This window comes from Scedosporium apiospermum (genome assembly GCF_000732125.1).
Source record: "Scedosporium apiospermum strain IHEM 14462 chromosome Unknown SEQ_SAPIO_0091, whole genome shotgun sequence".
NCBI lineage: Eukaryota > Fungi > Ascomycota > Sordariomycetes > Microascales > Microascaceae > Scedosporium > Scedosporium apiospermum.
The window spans coordinates 20,052-38,067 of record NW_015971792.1 but is presented as its reverse complement, the minus strand read 5'-3'; the positions used below and the strand labels follow the sequence as shown (position 1 = coordinate 38,067).

General features: G+C 51.8%; 5 protein-coding genes and 1 pseudogene across 5 annotated transcripts; 4 read left to right on the top strand and 2 right to left on the bottom strand.

Annotated features, from left to right (window-relative positions):
• Window positions 1–645: 645 nt before the first annotated feature.
• SAPIO_CDS4223 (uncharacterized protein) lies at window positions 646–5,395 on the top strand (the record flags this gene model as incomplete). The annotated part of the gene is made up of 5 exons (XM_016786824.1): window positions 646–2,318; window positions 3,065–3,211; window positions 3,891–4,217; window positions 4,460–4,874; window positions 4,946–5,395. The coding sequence occupies 5 exons, from the start codon at window positions 646–648 to the stop codon at window positions 5,393–5,395; spliced, it is 3,012 nt and encodes a 1,003-aa protein (XP_016643426.1).
• A 547-nt stretch (window positions 5,396–5,942) lies between these two features.
• SAPIO_CDS4222 lies at window positions 5,943–7,547 on the bottom strand (annotated as a pseudogene; the record flags this gene model as incomplete).
• Window positions 7,548–8,737: 1,190 nt separating this feature from the next.
• On the bottom strand, window positions 8,738–10,361 carry SAPIO_CDS4221 (uncharacterized protein; the record flags this gene model as incomplete). Its single annotated transcript, XM_016786823.1, has 2 exons — window positions 8,738–10,059; window positions 10,118–10,361. 2 exons carry the CDS (start codon window positions 10,359–10,361, stop codon window positions 8,738–8,740), a joined length of 1,566 nt encoding a protein of 521 aa, XP_016643425.1.
• An 807-nt stretch (window positions 10,362–11,168) lies between these two features.
• Window positions 11,169–13,101, top strand: SAPIO_CDS4220 (putative sulfatase PB10D8.02c; the record flags this gene model as incomplete). Its single annotated transcript, XM_016786822.1, has 4 exons — window positions 11,169–11,874; window positions 11,939–12,258; window positions 12,316–12,905; window positions 12,999–13,101. 4 exons carry the CDS (start codon window positions 11,169–11,171, stop codon window positions 13,099–13,101), a joined length of 1,719 nt encoding a protein of 572 aa, XP_016643424.1.
• A 1,124-nt stretch (window positions 13,102–14,225) lies between these two features.
• Window positions 14,226–15,413, top strand: SAPIO_CDS4219 (uncharacterized protein; the record flags this gene model as incomplete). Its single annotated transcript, XM_016786821.1, has 3 exons — window positions 14,226–14,264; window positions 14,321–15,171; window positions 15,230–15,413. 3 exons carry the CDS (start codon window positions 14,226–14,228, stop codon window positions 15,411–15,413), a joined length of 1,074 nt encoding a protein of 357 aa, XP_016643423.1.
• A 1,066-nt stretch (window positions 15,414–16,479) lies between these two features.
• Window positions 16,480–17,193, top strand: SAPIO_CDS4218 (Uncharacterized protein; the record flags this gene model as incomplete). The annotated part of the gene is made up of 2 exons (XM_016786820.1): window positions 16,480–16,837; window positions 16,901–17,193. 2 exons carry the CDS (start codon window positions 16,480–16,482, stop codon window positions 17,191–17,193), a joined length of 651 nt encoding a protein of 216 aa, XP_016643422.1.
• Window positions 17,194–18,016: the final 823 nt, after the last annotated feature.

The window sequence follows — 18,016 nt, the reverse complement described above, 5'->3', positions numbered from 1 at the left end:
GCCTCTAGTGGTCGTGATTTTCTTTTTCCATCTGATCCATAACCTATACCATCCGGTCAAGCACGCCCGTCCTTGCAGAACTCTAAATACACTTACAATGGCAAATAAAGTTGTGTGGGTCCGCCATTGAGGGTTTTTATGCCGCCCAATGATCCCCAACCACCGTGCGCCCCGGAGGACCGGAAGACCAGGAGTTGACATCATGTCGCGTACTACCTGCCGAGGCCATGGCAAGGGAGATAAACTGGAAATCAAATGATATTTTGGTGATCAGTGATCAGGGATCATAGCACATCATTTCCTTCATCATAGTTATGGCAGTGGATAAGCCCCGTCAGACTCATTTGGATCAAGGTGCAATTTAGATAGAGCCACCGGAGGTTGGATCAGGTCACGTCCGTAACTTGATGGCTCCGTGATGTCACATCCGTACAGGCCTACTTCCATCTAAAGGCGTGATTGCTCTAAGACACATGGTCGGTATGGGCATCCATAAAATATAAAGACGACTGGCTTTTGCTTCAGTGCCGACCGGTTCAATCCAATTCATAGTTACGGTTATTCAGATATCTCTCCTAGTTATCCGCTTCGATTCGAACAACTTTCACTTCAATTCAAGTCACGAGCTAACCTTTCTTCTGAGCCATGGCTACTTGGACCGTTGGCAGTTATCTCGCGGAGAGACTGGCTCAGATTGGCATCGAACGCCACTTCGTAGTCCCCGGCGATTATAATCTCGTTCTCCTCGACAAACTGCAAAAACATCCCAAGCTTGAGGAGATTGGCTGCGCCAATGAACTAAACTGTTCTTTTGCTGCCGAGGGATATGCTCGAGCCAAGGGCGTTGCTGCGGCCGTGGTAACCTTCAGTGTTGGTGCCTTCTCCGCGTTTAACGGTATCGGGGGAGCATACGCGGAAAACCTCCCCGTCATCCTAATCAGCGGATCCCCGAACACGAACGATGCCGGCGCTTTCCACCTCTTGCACCACACCTTGGGCACGCATAATTTCGAATACCAGCGCGAGATGGCCGAGAAGATCACCTGCGCTGCAGTCGCCATCCGCCGACCGGAGGACGCGCCACGGCTCATCGATCATGCCATTCGAAGCGCCCTCCTAGCGCGGAAACCAGCTTACATCGAAATCCCCACGAACCTCTCCAATTCGCCATGCGCGCCCCCAGGCCCCATCAGCGCAGTTGTGGCACCGGAGCGGAGCGATGCCGAGACGCTGGTGGCAGCTGTGAAAGCCGTTACGGACTGGCTCAATCATCGGCAAAAGCCATTGATACTCGCTGGGCCCAAACTTCGTGCAGGTCGCGCCGAAGCGCAACTGTTGGAACTCGCCAATGCACTGGGCTGTGCAGTGGCGGTCATGCCCGGCGCGAAGAGTTTCTTCCCGGAGGATCACCCGCAGTTCGTCGGCGTATACTGGGGGGAGGCTAGTACGGAGGGGGCCGATTCCATCGTCAACTGGTCGGACGGAGTCATCGGCGTCGGTGTGGTATTCACCGACTATAGCACCTCGGGCTGGACGGCATTACCGACGAGTCAGAACCTCCTAACGGTCGATTTAGACCGGGTTGCTTTCCCCGGCGCGGATTTCGGGCATGTGCAGATGGCCGAGCTGCTATCTCTCCTCGCGACGAAGGTCAGGCCCAATCGTTCAACGATTGTGGAGTATGCTAGAATCCGCCCAGATAAACTCCCCGTACCTGCCGAAAAGAGAGGCCTCGCTCTCACGCGCCACGAGATCGCCCGGCAGATTCAGCAGTTGCTCAAACCCGAGTCGACGCTTTTCGTCGAGACGGGCGATGCGTGGTTCAACGGTATGCAAATGAAACTACCCAAGGACTCCCGTTTCGAGATTGAGATGCAATGGGGTCATATCGGTTGGTCGATTCCTTCGTCATTTGGGTATGCCATCGGTGCACCCGATCGCCATGTCCTTGTGATGGTTGGCGATGGATCTTTCCAAATGACGGTTCAAGAAGTATCGCAGATGGTTCGTCTCAGGCTGCCCATTATTATTTTCCTCATGAACAACCGGGGCTACACGATCGAGGTGGAGATCCACGATGGTCTGTACAACCGAATCAAGAATTGGGACTATGCCGGCATGGTACAGATGTTTAATGCCGAGGACGGTCACGCAAAGGGTTTCAGGGTGAAGACGGAGGAGGAGCTGGCCAAGGCAATTGAAGCTGGAAAGGAGAATACGGCGGGACCGACCTTGATTGAGTGTACTATCGATCAGGACGATTGCACCAGGGAACTGATTACCTGGGGCCACTATGTGGCTCTAGCTAATGCCCGTCCGTACAAAAAGGAATAATTAGAGAGCTTGAGGCTCTCCTGAATTTGTATAGTAATGGATATGTTTCTGGATTGGTTTTGTGAATGCGGTTACTAGTTACATAGTAGGCTGGATGCTCAGCGTCCTATTAATCCTGGATGAAGAAAGCAGTGAATCCAATGGCAAGAGAGCCTACCTCTTCTAGGCAAAAGTGTTGACGAACCGTCTGGGCTTGTCTCTAATTCAATCACCCATCATTTAGTACAATTGTATCATCGACAAAGACCTTTCATCTTAGTAATACAGAGTAGCTTGCGTCCAAGTACGAAGTACTTCGTAGGGGTGTGTCGAATGCCATCTGTGCCTGAAATACTAGGCTCACGCGGATGTAGTAGAAATTACTTCTTAATAGCCACCAGTGATCACCCAAAATACCGTTTCTAGCCCTACAAATTTGACATTTCTGTGCTATACTGCACCCAACAGGGTTCCGTTCAACATATCGCCAGGCTTTATTATTTCCCCACACCCGTATCGCCAATCTTTACATCTCCCACATCCCGCCACCCGCATCCGTCCCGCCATGTTGCCGGCAAGGGGAGCAGGCAAATGGGCCCTCGCTTGCGTACAATGTAGAACACGGAAGGCGAGTGCCGCGTCTCCACCCACTTCCCGAGACCCGACATTCGGAAGCTCCCCCCCCCCCCTTTCCCTCTTTTCAGCGAGGTCTCCAAGCATTTCCCATTTTCTAATTCTAATGGTCCCATAGGTCCGCTGTGACCGGCAGCCGAGTGGATGTAACAACTGCCGGCGCTTGGGATTTGATTGCTCGCTCCTGGGGCATGGACCTGGTACCCAGGGTAATGTTAGACGATGTCGCGCTTCGCAGGCGTGCCGGAGCTGCCGAGCCCGGAAGGTGAAATGTTCAGGCGAGAGTCCAGCATGTGCGAGGTGCATACAGCGGGCGGAGAGGTGCGTGTATGGGGCAGTGGCAGTAGCGCCAGATACTCACATTGAGCCGCCGATACCTGCGGCTTCAGAACCAGCACCCGTGTGCGACCAACCGGGACCCCATTTAACCCCTCAACGAGCCTCGCCGGGACCCAACGCTGGCAACCGGGACCATGGATGCGAAGACACCGATGCTCTGCCAGCCATATCTAGTAACCCGTCTGTTACGTCTCCCTCAGTTTTACTGCTAATTCCGCCGGCACCCCTGTAAGTTCTAGGAAAGCCTCCGATCTCCGTGTGTGGTTTACTCAGGGTCTCACCGTCCATCAACCAACCAGCTCCAGCTTCCCAGAGCGACACATTATACGCTCTGCAATAGAGGACGTCTACAAACACTTATACCCCCTGCCAAGATACTCTTTCATCCACCTCCCGTCAGTCAACCGAGCTGTCTCCACTGGAGATGTTGACCTTGCCCTTGTGCTCGCAATCTGCGGGATTGCTGCTCTCTACGTTCCGAAAAGGCAGATTGACCCTGATCGTGGCCGAGAATGGCTTGCGGCAGCCGAACACCGTGTCATAAAACATCTCGATCAACCATCTATTTTCAGGATACAGGCTCTGCTATTGGTAATCTACCATAGCTTGGAGTCCCGTTCATTCTCCAAAGCTTTTATGCTCATCGCCCTCGCAGCAAGGTCTGCCTTCGCGCTACGGCTTAACTACGAACACCCCCAGCTGCCCTTCGAGCAACAGGAGATCCGTAGAAGGATCATGTGGTCCATCTGGGCAATGGAGAAGACCTGGTCTGGCGGCGTATTGGAGTTCAAGCTTTGCCACGATAGCACTATGCACATTCGATTACCCTGTCCTGAAGATTGCCTTGAGAATGGGACGGCAGTGGAAATGGAATTTTTCGACCCAGACGCAACGGTCACCGGTCTGGGCACGCCGCTTAACGCCCTTGCCCAGTGCATACGCCTGTTCACTCTCAGGAATGCCTGTCTACGGTGGGCAATACCCAACCTCCTGTCATACCCCCTATTTAATATTTCCACTCGCTCACGCCTAATACTAGTGCCAACAAAAGCTTCATCGCGCATACGAGCTCCATTCAAGCCGTAGTAGACACCATATCTGATATACAGGCGAAACTAGACCAAGAAGGACTGTCGCTTAAAGCTTGCCCGAAATACTCCGTTGATGACCTCAGGACTCATGCACAGGGCCGCTGGCTTGCTCGATATGTCTTAGCGCACACGTCGTGGCACCAGTGCCACTGTGATATCTACCGCCTGCTTCTGGACGGATACCACAAGGCGCTCCCGCAGAGAATACTGAAAGACATTGAACCCTCCCTTATTGAGCACGCGAGACGCAGATGCAATAAACATGCTCAGGCCATCATCGACATTCTCTGCGCGCTGCTCGATTTGCGCATCGACCTGCCGTTGTTCGACTCGGACCTGGCCATCTGCGCTTTTCATAGCGCTTTTATTCTACATTTCGTACACTCTACAACTCCGGATCGATCTGAGATGGAAGACTGGAGGGCATACAGTCGTCTGCAATCCTGCCTCGAGGCAGTGAAGAAGGCCTTTGGCACCTCCCCTGTAACATCGATCCACGTAAGTGCAATCTGCTTTCCAGTATGAAAGCTCACAGTCCTATCCCCTAACAATTTTGCTTCTCTTCGTAGCTTCGGGATCTTGAGGCTTTGGCCTCCACCCCATTCTCTAGGCATCATGAATTCGCGAAAATGATAACGGCCCCTAGAAGCCAAACAGATATCCTGTGGACAGCCGAGTCGAGGCAACAGCTCGAGCGGTCAAATTTAACAAGGAGGGCAAATTTCATAAACGACAGCCCAGACGTAGAACCGGACTCTCCACGTACAGAACACGGGGAGGCAAGGGGGAAACAGTCAGAAGAGCGGATTCATTTGACTCATGCGTCGTTTCAGCAACGGCCTTCGCATTCGAGTCCATCGCCTGCGCTGGTTTCGACCCTGGAGGACGATGCAACGAAAGTCACTCCACAACCGTGGCAGTGGGACGAGATGTATAACCTGGATGAAGACTTTGAGACACTGCTAAACCCTGAAACGCTGGATGCGCATAGTTGGTGGGGCGATGTTGACCGGTGGTGAGAATATTCGACAGCAAACGTATGACACGGCCAGTTGCATACACAACCGCACAATACGGCCATCGTGTTGGAAGTTGGGGAGACTTATATCCAAATGACAAGTGTGCCATGGGGAGATGTTTCGGAGGGTATTATAATCGATAATTAGAGATTTGGCTCAAGGTGATTACCAGCTGGGCAGAAGTAGAGGAGGAAGGCAAGAGGCTCAAAAGGAATTAGGTCAGATTATATTAAAGTTAAACGCTCTGATTACTTGCCGGGAGGATAAGATAGTCGAATCCTCACGAAGCCCTCCTCCCTTGCTTTAATCCTAACTCGTTCTCCAACTGTCACCATTCAGCATGCCGACTTCCCCTCATTCATCTCATCAACAATGCCAAACAGTCCAGAACCCGCTTAGATCGAGGCGCGTGACCGTCGCGCAACCTTGAGAGCGTCTGGTTTAGCTAGTCCTAGAGATTGATTGGCCGCCTATATGTCGTGGTTAAAGAGCGTTAGAAAATGTTTCCTTTAATATCTAATGGCATTATATCTATATCTACACCCAGTTATACACTACCAGTATTATTCCTAGAAACCTCCGTCAATGCCTTATGTACAGGAATATCGCCTATCTCGGCCATCTTATCCTCTAGTAGCTTGGTCATTCTCTTCACGACATCCTTGTACCTCAGCTCATAGTAGCAGTTGAAAAGTTCCAGCGGATCCTCATCGCAGTCAAATAACTCCCATTCCTTCTCCTGGCCACCCGGCCTCGTTCCCTCAACGCCCAAATCTTCGTTATACCAATATATAAGCTTGTAGCGCTGATCCCGAACGCCGTAATGCGCGCACGCCTCATGGATGACATCGCGGTGCATCCAATACCGGTGGTACGCAACCTGTTGCCAATGCGTAGGCGTATGGCCCTCAAGCAAGGGTCGAAAGGAGATGCCCTGCATATAGGAGGGGATTCGGATGCCCGCGAAGTCTAGAAAGGTGGGAGCGAAGTCAACATTGCAGATAATATCATTGCAGACAGACTTGGGTTGGATGGCGCGGGGGTAGCGGATGATGAAGGGCATCTGGAAGCTCTCTTCATACATGAATCTCTTGTCGAACCAGCCATGTTCCCCCAGGAAGAACCCCTGGTCAGAGGTGTAGACGACAATAGTATCGTCTGCTAGTCCGCTCTCATCGAGCCAGTCAAGCATGCGACCTACGTTGTCATCCATGCTTTGGATTGTCCGGAGATAACGCTGCATATATCGCTGAAACTTGAATTCGGCCAACTCGGCGTGAGTTTTGAAGGTGTGCACAGCGCCGTCCTCCTTGGATATAAGCTTGAAATTGGTTAGGTCTTCGGGGACGGGAACCTTTCGGTCGACCAAGAGCGAATTTTCTATCAGCTTGGGACCAATAATACTGGCTGGGCCCTCAGGCTGGAGTAGGCCGAGGTCGAAGTACGTGAGGTCGTCGGCAACTCGCATCTTGGCTATTGCGGCCGACTTGGCGCGGTTCTTGTAATCATCCGTGAAGGTGTCTGGCACCTTTACGGGACCTTGGTACATATTTTGGTACTTAGAGTCGTATTCCCAGCTTCTATGGGGCGCTTTATGGTGGCACATGAGGAAAAAGGGCTTAGATTCGTCGCGGCTCTTCATCCAGTCCATGCATTTATCTGTTATTATATCCGTTGCGTACCCTGGTATACGCTCCGTCGTAGTCCCGCCGCCCTTAGGAGCGGGCTCAATGAATTCTGGATCCCAATATTCACCCTGGCCCGGCACGACGCTCCAGTAATCGAAGCCGGTGGGTGTAGAACCATGACCTTCACCTAGATGCCACTTGCCAACCATGGCGGTCTGGTACCCACCAGCCTGGAGGTGCTTCGCAACGTTGGGCAGGCGGTTGTTGAGCTTGGAGTTGAGCGAGAGGACGCCGTTGACGTGGTTGTGCGTGCCGCAGAGGATCGCCGCCCGTGACGGAGTGCAGATGCTGTTGGTCACGTAACAGTGGTGGAAGAGCATGCCCTGGTCGGCGATGCGGTCGAGGTTGGGCGTGTTGTTGATACCGGCGCCGTAGCACGAGATAGCCTTGGCGGCATGATCATCGGCCATGATGAAGAGGATGTTCGGGCGCCGCGGCTCCATAATCGTACGTTGGGGATCCATTGTTCTGCGTGTGGGAGCTACTTTCAACGAGGCGGCTAAGGAAGAAAAAAAAGGAAATCGATATCGAAGACTAAAGGTTTGGGTAAAGGATGGAACCAACCTCAAGGCATGCCAGTTCAGCAACTATTCCATTTATTACTTACTCGCGCCATCCGTGGTGGAACGGTCGTCAACCATCACAAGGGTGGCCGCCCCGTCGGTTGAAAACCGAATCAATCAGCATCGGATATCGGTATCAGACATTGGCGTCGGATATCGGTGAGACGGAGAATTCATTGGTCCATTACGATGACTTCGCTACTCGGGCAGGATCAGGATGGGCAGTGCAAGGCAAAAGTTTCAACTTTTAAATGCCGAACTCCGGCAAGTAAATGTAGGGTTCATTATATTAGCGTAGTGGTGTATGCATCTGTCATGCTTCATGTATTCGGCCGCTAGCCGTCATTTGGTGTGAATCGATCCAGTGCCATCGGGGTGTAGACATGCAACCCAACTTGCTGAGGTACTATCCTATCATTAGTGGCCCAGGAAAGTTCTTAGAATGTCGAAAATCGAGCGCGAGGCTCCGGCCCCGAAGCTGGAGAGCATCATTCAGTATCAACAGAGCCGACACCGTGGATAAATTAAATACCTTAATGATAAGTTCTGCAGTCATCAATGATGCGAATATTCAATAACAATCGCGCCACAAGGCCTTCTCGTCCTCTAGCACCAGTTACTCAATCAAAGGCTGGCAGAGAGGTGTTGTGTCGAGTACAGAAGCGTCATGTGCAAAGACAACATACGAATGGAGGTCATCAATCGTCAGACAGTTCCTAATCCTGCCGTCAATCTTGTCCTGGGCAACCGGCTGATATCATTTCCTGACTCCTTGCTTCCAGGTGCGCCTAGTGCCACCCATATTCTTCTTTGACAAGTGCCGCATGTTGGACCTTTTCGACAGACGAGTTTTTTTAGAGAGTGTAGTCTCTAAACTCTACGGCTACTACGACTGGGAAGAAATGCGCCATACGGTATACCGATCAGATGTGTGGTTAAGTGAATTAGATTCCTATCGAACGAGGGGGTCTGAGGTAGAAATTGTGGCTAGAGATGTGTGTGAATGACCACATCGGAATTCAAAGGTCGGGATTACCCGGTTACGTGCTTGAATCGTCGTTCTTCACCCTTCGGCTATGAGTAAAGGACATCTAACATTTGGTCGACCGACGCTTTGACTCCTCAACCAACTCAATCTCTACAGCCGAGCCGCCCTCTTTTCCAGAACTCTCGACAACCAGCTTCGTATCCTGGAACTTCCTCACCGGAACGTTGTTGTTGAAAAGAACGTCGATTTCTTCCAAGCTCTTGCCCTTGCATTCTGGAATGAAGAAGAAGGCAAAAAGGACTGAGATGGCCGTCAAGCCACCAAATATAAAGCCGACCTTTGGTCCCAAACCAGCGTAAGGTTCGTCCAGTAAATAAGGTAGCGAGAACGTCACGGCTGCTTGCGTTGCCACGGCGAGGAAGGAACCCGTAGCATACGTCGTATCACGAACTTCAGCGGCAGGGACCTCCGCTGTGATGGTATGGGAGAGCTGACCCCACGCAGCGGTGTACCCGACAGTGAAGATCATCTTCGTAGCAATGATGGCCCCGCTGACGGCGGTGGTACGCTTGGCCATGCCCAGGCCACCCATAGTTAAAAGCGCAGCGGCTTGTACAAATGATCCGCTTAGTAGTAGAGGACGACGGCCTAGGCTGTCGACGAGGAATAGGGTTACGATGGATGTGATGACAGTGAGAACGGTATTGATTGTGGTGAGGGTGAAGGGGTTGACGGTTCCGATAGACTTGAAGAAAATGGTTCCGTACTTCGTCGAGAATGCATTACCAGTTCCGTGGAGGAAGAAGTTGGTCCCCAGAACGATGACAGTCCGCTTCATATGCCTGCTATTAAAGATTCGAATCCAGCGGTTCCAGAAATTCTCCGCGGGAGCATCGTTGCTGCTGTCTATTTCCCGGATGGCTCGGATGGCTGCAAACTCCTCCTGGATCTCCTCCTCGGTGAACTTGCCCGCCCGGATGCTCTTCAAAACCTCGAAGGCTTCTTCGTGCCTATCATGGAGAACCAGCCACCGTGGGGACTCAGGGATGAAGAACGAAAAGGACAGAACAATAACCGGGACGAGGTAGAAGAGACCGAGAGGAATCAAGTAGCTCGCTTTACCACGGATAGAGCTAGTGCCACGGCAGATGCTTGACATCACTAGCATACCCAGCGCAAGGGAGGTATTGTATGTCGCGACCATGGCGCCGCGAGCGCGGAGTGGTGTGATCTCGGCTTGGTATAGCGGGATAACTGCCAGTTCCATCCCCATGTAGAGGTAGTTGAGAGCTCGGCCAGCCATCATCTGGTGTCGATTTCGCGAGGTCATGAGTATGGTAGTGCAGATAATGGTCCAAACACACATGAATTGGACCGTGGCGCGGCGTCCAAGTCGACTGACGAGCTGCTTTCCAACAATAACACCTGTATGTCCGTTGTCAGTTGAACATAGCATTCCTGGGGGAAGAGCACAGGCACGTACCAACAGCGAAACCGACAACTCCAAAGCCATTAAAAAGAGACAGCCACGTGGATTTGATAATCTTCTTCCCATTTGGACCCGTCTCGCCGAAGTGTTGGATGAAATAGTCCATGGCCTGGATGGCGTCAAATGCTCGATTCTCCATCCCAAAGTTAAACTGAGAGACAGCGAGGACAGTCACAGTTAGGAGAAGCTTCTGATTGAAGCAGCTCCCAACTCCGGCGATGTCTTTTAGGAGAGTCATGATGAGAGTATATCCCTTCAAAGTCGTGCTGAGGTGGAAAGGACGAAAGAGACTGGAAATCACTCTCCGACAGGCCAGTATGGATTCACCGATGCTATTAATACCCGTTGGCGACGTAATGGAGCTCCCCAGGAATGTCTCCATTCCTTTTCTCAATCCCCACACATTTAAATGAGTGGGCCCGTGGCTAGACCCCAGCTAAGCTTGCCAATTTCCCCAGTTTCCCCAGTTTCCCCGGACTTCAAGACACACCGAGAAGCGGATATCGGCAGATTTGCTGAATTGCGACTAGCGGCTTCTTCCAAACTTTGCGAAAAAGGAACCGTGCTCCACTTTTGTGTCCGAGTTCCGGGCCCTCGACTCCTATTCTCGTGTGAGGACATCGGCAGTCTAGTTATCAACGAGGACAATGGATGCCCTTTAAAGGCAAATCTAACAACACCCGCCTCCACAATCCAAGCTCGTATCCAGAGCCCCGCGCTTACCCCATGTTTGCCCCGCTTTGGTCAGGTTTATCACCCCTGTCCTGGATGCTCCAAATGCGGCAGCCCTTCGCGGCTCGGGAGCCGGTCGGAAGCTGATACTATTGGTTGCTGCAGCGTCACCTACTTCGGCTGCGACACGCTCCTTGCCCTTTAAGACCGGCAAGCTTCGAATAATACTTTTTCATCACCGGACGAAGAGATTGCACGCACCTCATATTACCTGGTCCATGCCAACTCGAGACCGAGCATCCCGCTTCCACCTTCGAGACGTCCCCGCCATTCTGTAGTACTGTTCTTGACGGTCGGATACCTCGGTATCATCATGTCCCAGCAACGCCCTAACTTCCTCATCATTGTTGCCGATGACCTGGGTTTTAGTGACACGAGCCCCTACGGCTCAGAGATTCATACGCCAGCCTTAGAGGCCCTTGCGCGAGACGGCATTCGCATGACGAACTTCCACACAGCGCCTGCCTGTTCTCCCACGCGGTCCATGCTCTTTTCGGGTACAGACAATCATATAGCGGGCCTAGGGTGCATGTGGGAACATATGCAGAAACACAAGGATTACTTTAAAGACAAGCCTGGCTACGAGGGTTATCTGAATCACCGGATCGCTGCACTCCCTGAGATCCTCTCCGATCATGATTACCTGACAATCCTCTCTGGGAAGTGGCATCTCGGTCTGACCAAGGAATATGCTCCCTGTTCCCGCGGGTTCAAGAAGAACTTTACGTTCTTGCCAGGGTCTGGAAATCACTTTGCCTACGAGCCACAGCTTGACAGCGGTGAGGTGTTCTTCCCGGCCTTGTGTACAGATGGTCATTGGATGGAGGGAGACCGGTTCCTCGACCACCGGAAGGATCTGCCTGACGATTTCTTCTCGACCAGGTCCTTTACAGATAAGCTACTTGGATTCTTAGAGGAGAGATCCGAGTTCGAGAAGAAGCAGCCATTCTTTGCTTGTCTGACATTTACCGCCCCGCACTGGCCCCTACAAGCGTCGAAGGCAAGAAGAGAAAAGTATGGTGCGTACCATGATGACTGCCCCCAATCCTTTGCCGATATCACTGCTAAACAGCGTCTCCACAGCTGGAAAGTACGATGAGGGTCCCGATGTCCTTACGAAGCAAAGAATCCAACGCCTGGTCGAACTTGGCCTTGTTTCAGAAGATTCCGTCATCCCTCCGCCGAGCGGAAAGTGGCTGCCGCCTACTTGGGATGAGCTCTCTGCAGAAGAGCAAAAGCGGTCTGCCCGCACGATGGAAATATTTGCCGCCATGGTGGACGAAATTGATGAGAATGTTGGCCGAGTCACCGATTATCTGTCATCAACCGGCGAATTGGATAACACCCTGATTCTATTCATGTCCGATAATGGAGCCGAGGGCGCTGCCCTGGAGGCGCTGCCGGTGAGTCGATGCGGTCGGAGGCATGCTACGGTCGGCTACTAACGAGCTTGGTGCCAGCTAATGGGGAGGCCTGGGACGATGGCCAATGTCATTGAGAAATATTATGATAACTCAACGGAAAACCTAGGCAACAAGGATTCTTTTATCTGGTACGGCCCACGGTGGGCAAGCGCCGGTACCGCGCCGAGTAGAGGCCTTAAATCGTCAACACTCGAGGGCGGTATCAGATGCCCCTGCATAATCCGGTACCCTCCTCTCAAAGCTCAGCCAGGCAGCATTAGCAAGTCTTTCACCACGGTAATGGACATTCTTCCCACCTTCCTGGAGCTTGCCCAAGTACAGCATCCGGGCACATCCTACCGTGGGCGCGAAGTCGCCCCACTCCGCGGCCGGTCCTGGGTGAGCCACCTCTCTTCCACGAAGCCGGATGACGTGTCTGTGCATGGAGAGGATACCCACATCCACGGATGGGAATTATTCGGACAGCGGGCGATTCGTCAAGGGAAATGGAAAGCCGTGTGGCTCACGTACTTCACGGAAAAGGAGGGTTGGCAGCTGTACAATGTTGATGACGATCCGGGAGAGTTGAATGACCTGGCGGCGCGGTATCCTGATATTCTAGGCCGTCTTGTGGACTTCTGGGACCAGTACGTCGCGGAGACGGGAATGATACCTTCACCCTTGTTTAAGTAGCTAGACTACATCTCCGTAATCTCAACCTTTGTCTGTTCACCGAGCAGCCGTTTCATCTCCTCCTCGCTGGAGTTCCTCGCGGCCGCTTTGGCGACCCCTTCCGACCCAACGTTTGCTTATGTTAAAGAGAAAATAAATACAGTTATTTAGAATTAGTAGCAAGTTCATTAATAAATACGCTACAAACCTGAAATATTTTAGAACGGATTGCACTATTAGAGTAGGTAGCTTTTTTGGGGGGGGCACACTATTCGGGTCTAGCTAATGCCCGTCCGTGCAGAAAGGAATAGAGATCTTGAGTCTCTTAAATTTGTACAGTAACAGACACCTTTCTGGATTAGTTTTGTGAATGTCGTTACTAATTAGCTGGCTGAGCGTCCTATTAATCCCGGACAAAGAAAGCATTAAATCCAATGGAAAGAGGAGCCTACCTATTCTAGGCAAAAGTGTCCATGAACTGTCCCAGCTTGTTTCCAAATCAATCTACATCATGCAGTATTAACAAAGGCCTGTCGTCATGGTAATAGCTTCCACCCACTAACGACCTGAAAATGACCTCCTACTTTAAAGAGGCCAGTGGATAACTAGTTTAATTCATTGGGACGGGAACAAGAAACCTTAAATAGAACCCTGGGTGGCATGCTGATAGCAGATTGATGCAAGGAGTGAAAGTTCTAGGGATCAAAATGTCATGGTAGGTGCGGCTGGGCGGGATGAAATGTGGTGCTCTTAAGATTAGAACCTCATTTCTATCTATAACCAAACCCTGCCTTGCTTGAAAAGTGCATGTGGAAATTGGAGGGGAAAACGCCTAGCGATTCATTTCCCCCGTGGCCTGACGCAAGCTCGGCGTCGAGCCAGTCAGTGATCTGAGCATTTGACGGTATCTATGTTATCTCGGCTCATGCACCCACCTCGCTCGATTCAGCTGTGCCGTGGTAGTACGACCTGAATATAAACAAACCAATTCAAGCATCATGCCCCTGAATCGTGCGCGAGTCAGCGCATCTCTCTTTGTTACCCCGCCATTTTGGAGTCGGTCTCTGACCATCGCCGAGACTAGTACAAACGAGGTCAAGCATCGGATGCAACGCCAATGCCGAGAGGGGTAAAAGAGATTCGGGATGCAGTGACATCTCGGCACATTGAAGGAGGTGGAGGAGGAAAGGTCGATAGTCGATATAAATCCAGGGGAAGTTTGTACATGCCACTCGGAGTGGAAAGATCTTAATATTGAGAATATTGTTGACCATATTAATTAGCATCCATCGACAATGGCGCCCCAAACAATGAAAGCTGCGATTTGCAAGGAGGTATGGAGCGTGTACTCCATCTGCAAGGCATAATATTGACTAACATTTCACCCCAGGCTGGCAAGCCCCTTGTCGTCGAAGAGATTCCTGTCCCAGAACCCACAGGCCGCTTCATCCGCGTCAAAGTGAAAGCTGCATCGCTATGCCACTCCGATCTCGGTATAATTAATGGCGACTTCGGTTCGTTGATGATGCCTCTCGTTGTCGGCCACGAGGCCATTTCCGTTGTCGACAAGCTCGGACCCGATGCCGAAGCGTACGGCATCCAAGTTGGCGACATCGTCGGCGCATCCCTCTGGCACGACAGCTGCTTGAACTGCGTCGATTGCAAGACATCCGGGCCGGAGTTTTGTGGGACCATGCAGATTAAGGGGCTAACCACTCCCGGGTGCTTCTCCGAGTACACGCTTATCGATCCCGTGGCGACCGTTGTCATTAGAAGAGCTGAGGAGCAAAGCAATGACCCCGTGTCGGATTTGTCGCCTCTTTTCTGCGCGGGCATTACCGTGTGGGATGCCGTCGAGAGGGCAAACGTCCGGCCTGGAGATTCGGTGGCTATTTTGGGAGTTGGGGGGTTGGGCCAACTGGCTGCTCGGTATGCTACCGAGCTAGGTGCAAAGGTCATTGTTCTCGACGTTCGCGATGAACAGTTGGTGGCTGCGAAGCAGGACGGTATCGCCGAAGAATCTATTAACATCAAGAATTTATCGAGGGAGGAGATCGCGAAGAAGGTCGCCGAGCTCAACGGCGGGCATCTCGTCGACACTGCCATTGTAACGACTGGCGTCATCCCCGCATACACCTCATCTTTTGGCATCGTGAGGGTCGAGGGACAGGTCGTTGTCGTTGGACTTCCTCGCGACCCCATTCCCTTCACCAGTGGCGAGGTTGCCGGCCGATGCATCAAGTAAGTTTCACCCTTAAAGCATTCGTCATGGCATGGCTAACTCAGCGGGGTGTGGAAGAATTGTGGGCGCCAAGGTGCCTGGGAAGAAGGGGAGTCAGAGGTGTATCGACTTTAGCTTAAAGAAGGGAATCAGGCCCAAGATCAACGAGAGGAAGTTTGTCCTCGAGGATATTAACGAGATGATTGCGCTCATGGCGGCGGGCGAGGTGGATAAGGGACGTATGCTGGTCGAGTTCTTTTGATACATGACAACTTGGAGTGTCTTTCGGGGATAAGCGGTTGGAGGCGAGGCGATGTTGGGGCCACGGCGAGTCTTGTGCTTGTGGCCTTGATACAAAGTCTGGAAGACACAAAGATGACGGCCGCTGAACATGTCTGTTGGTGAGAATTTTGAAGAGCAAGATGCTAAATAGCCTATTGAGAAGTCCATCGTTGATGGCTCTTGGCTCCATCTCGAGGCGCCTGTACACCAAACTGGTGATGATGGAAACGCGAAAAACAGCAATTCTATTGTTGACATCCGCGTCCGGATTCCACAGAGATCCTCAATATTATTAGTCAGCGTTCGAGGTTGGCTCATCCGAGATTTATTGTAACCCTCCCGTCTTTGCCACCTCCTCGATACCCACCCTGCGACCTGCTAAGACGGTCTTTTGATGTGGAGAAGAATCAAAATCGTAGACAGGGCCCTTCACCCAATCTTGCGTCGACAGACGGAACACTACGCCGATGGTTAGTGGGAGGAAACTGCTGTCTTAGGTGTGCTTCGCTAACCTCATCTGCCCCTGCTCTTGATACTTCGAGTTCACCGAGATTGACAAGGAACAACGGTTATAGAATCGTTCAATATCATCATCTACAGCTTCCTCTGTCCGGTCACTAGTTATATTTATTATGTGAGGGCGAGCGCGCGCAACCTTGAACTTTTGTGGCTATTCCTGCAGCTGACAACGTCGAGTTCCTGAACTAGGCTTTGTCTCCTAAGTAGATGTACCTCGGACATTGGATTCCAGAATGTTTCCGATTCTGTAAAAGTTCAGTGTCCTTCTATCAAAGTTCCATGGAAAGGCCCAAGGAGTTCAAAATGTGAATGAGTAGATTGTGCTCTTTTTCTCTCTCTCCTGATTTGGCGAAGTGGGACCCACTTCGGGTTCTATTTTGAGCAGATTTTGCGGCTTGGTACGACTTATGACGCATCTGCCCCTGGAGTCCTGGACCACTCCGAATATATAATCTGGACACAACCGGGCCCTTGGGTAGATGGGTTAAAAGTCAGTTGTCCTCCTTTGGTCCCGTGTTGCCGAAAAGATGGTCCCCTTCGCCGCTCGCATGTCTCCCAGTCGGCTTCTCAGCCTCCGGTACGCGTCGACGCGTCACGCCACCCTTCGACATCCACCGTCGACTTTCATCCCGCCATACAAGTTCCTATGGACGTCGGCACGCCGAGAGTCAAAGTGCTGCTCGGAGAAAAATAATGATGAACCCAGAGTCATCTCCGCTCCCATGACGTCCCGAGAGTTTTGGGCGTCAACATCAGCCTGGAAACGTGCTTCCGTCAACACACTACGGTGCCTCATTGGCTGTACGATGGGGGACTTTGCCTCCTTGTGGTTTCTACAGGCTTTCCACCCTAGCCTTGGCATGGGGACTATCATGGCCATCTCGAGTACGTATCCCCTATGAACTGGACACATTACTTTGTTGGCTAACCAACAGGACCCCCTGGTAGTGGCGAGTGGTCTGTCAACGTCGATGATGCTCGAAACTACCCTCCTCCGTTACTCTCGTGATCGCCTCTCATGGCCTGTTGCTGCAAAGACCGCCGCTGGAATGAGCTTCATCTCAATGCTTACGATGGAGATGGTTCAGAACATCACGGACTATCACCTCACCGGTGGCATTGTTGACGTGACATCGTTGGACTTTTGGATTGCCGCGGCCATCTCGATGGGGGCTGGGTATCTCGCTCCCCTTCCATATAACTACGTCCGATTGAGGAAGTATGGCAAGGCTTGTCATTGAGGATCGCCAAGGAACTTCGGCGTGTAAACTTGTGTACTATAGCATGAATCTTCTTACATCTACACTCACTTCAAAAATCGAATAGACATTACCTTGTTGATAGTGGTAAAATAGTCCAACGACGAGAGGCCTCTTGTTTGACCAGCATCATTGATTCAGGCTCTATACAAAAGTGTCATCAAGCACATTGTAAATTCGTTCCACCTTCCTCCATTGAATCTTCTCTTGCTTCAGCGGCAGTTTTCTCGGTTGTCGAGTTGATCCACCATCCGGTGGAGCCTCCCGAGGCACCCTCTTAAAGGTTTTGCACGTGAGTTTCTCAGTACTTTTTCCGACCTCTCGATGCTCGACGACACTCAGTTCGGTTCCGCGCCTAGCATCGAGGCAACCAAAGAATGTCCAAGCGGCGTCTCGACTTTGATCATCGGGAGGCCCTCAGCAGAAGCGTCTTATGATGGATGGGCACATCAATCGAGAAGCCGCCCGAGCCGTCCTCTGATCTGCGGAAGAATATGGTGTTAAAAGGCCCCCTGGTCCTGAGTATGGAATCCGTTTCATCGTGCAGTAGTTTGGCCATGATCAGTTGGTCATTTATACCCGTGACTACGCGAAGCTCTGAGACAGACTGGCACTTGTTCCGTCCAAGCAAAGAGTCTCTCCACGACCAGGTTTCCACCAGAACACCTTTGCAGACGAGTACCATGAAAGCAACTAGAGCCCATGCGTATACGGTGATGTTGAATGGGTCGACTCCAACAAGCCGGTCCTGTAATGTGAGCCCGATGGCCAGGCCCTCTGCGACTAGGATGCTGGTTCCCAACAT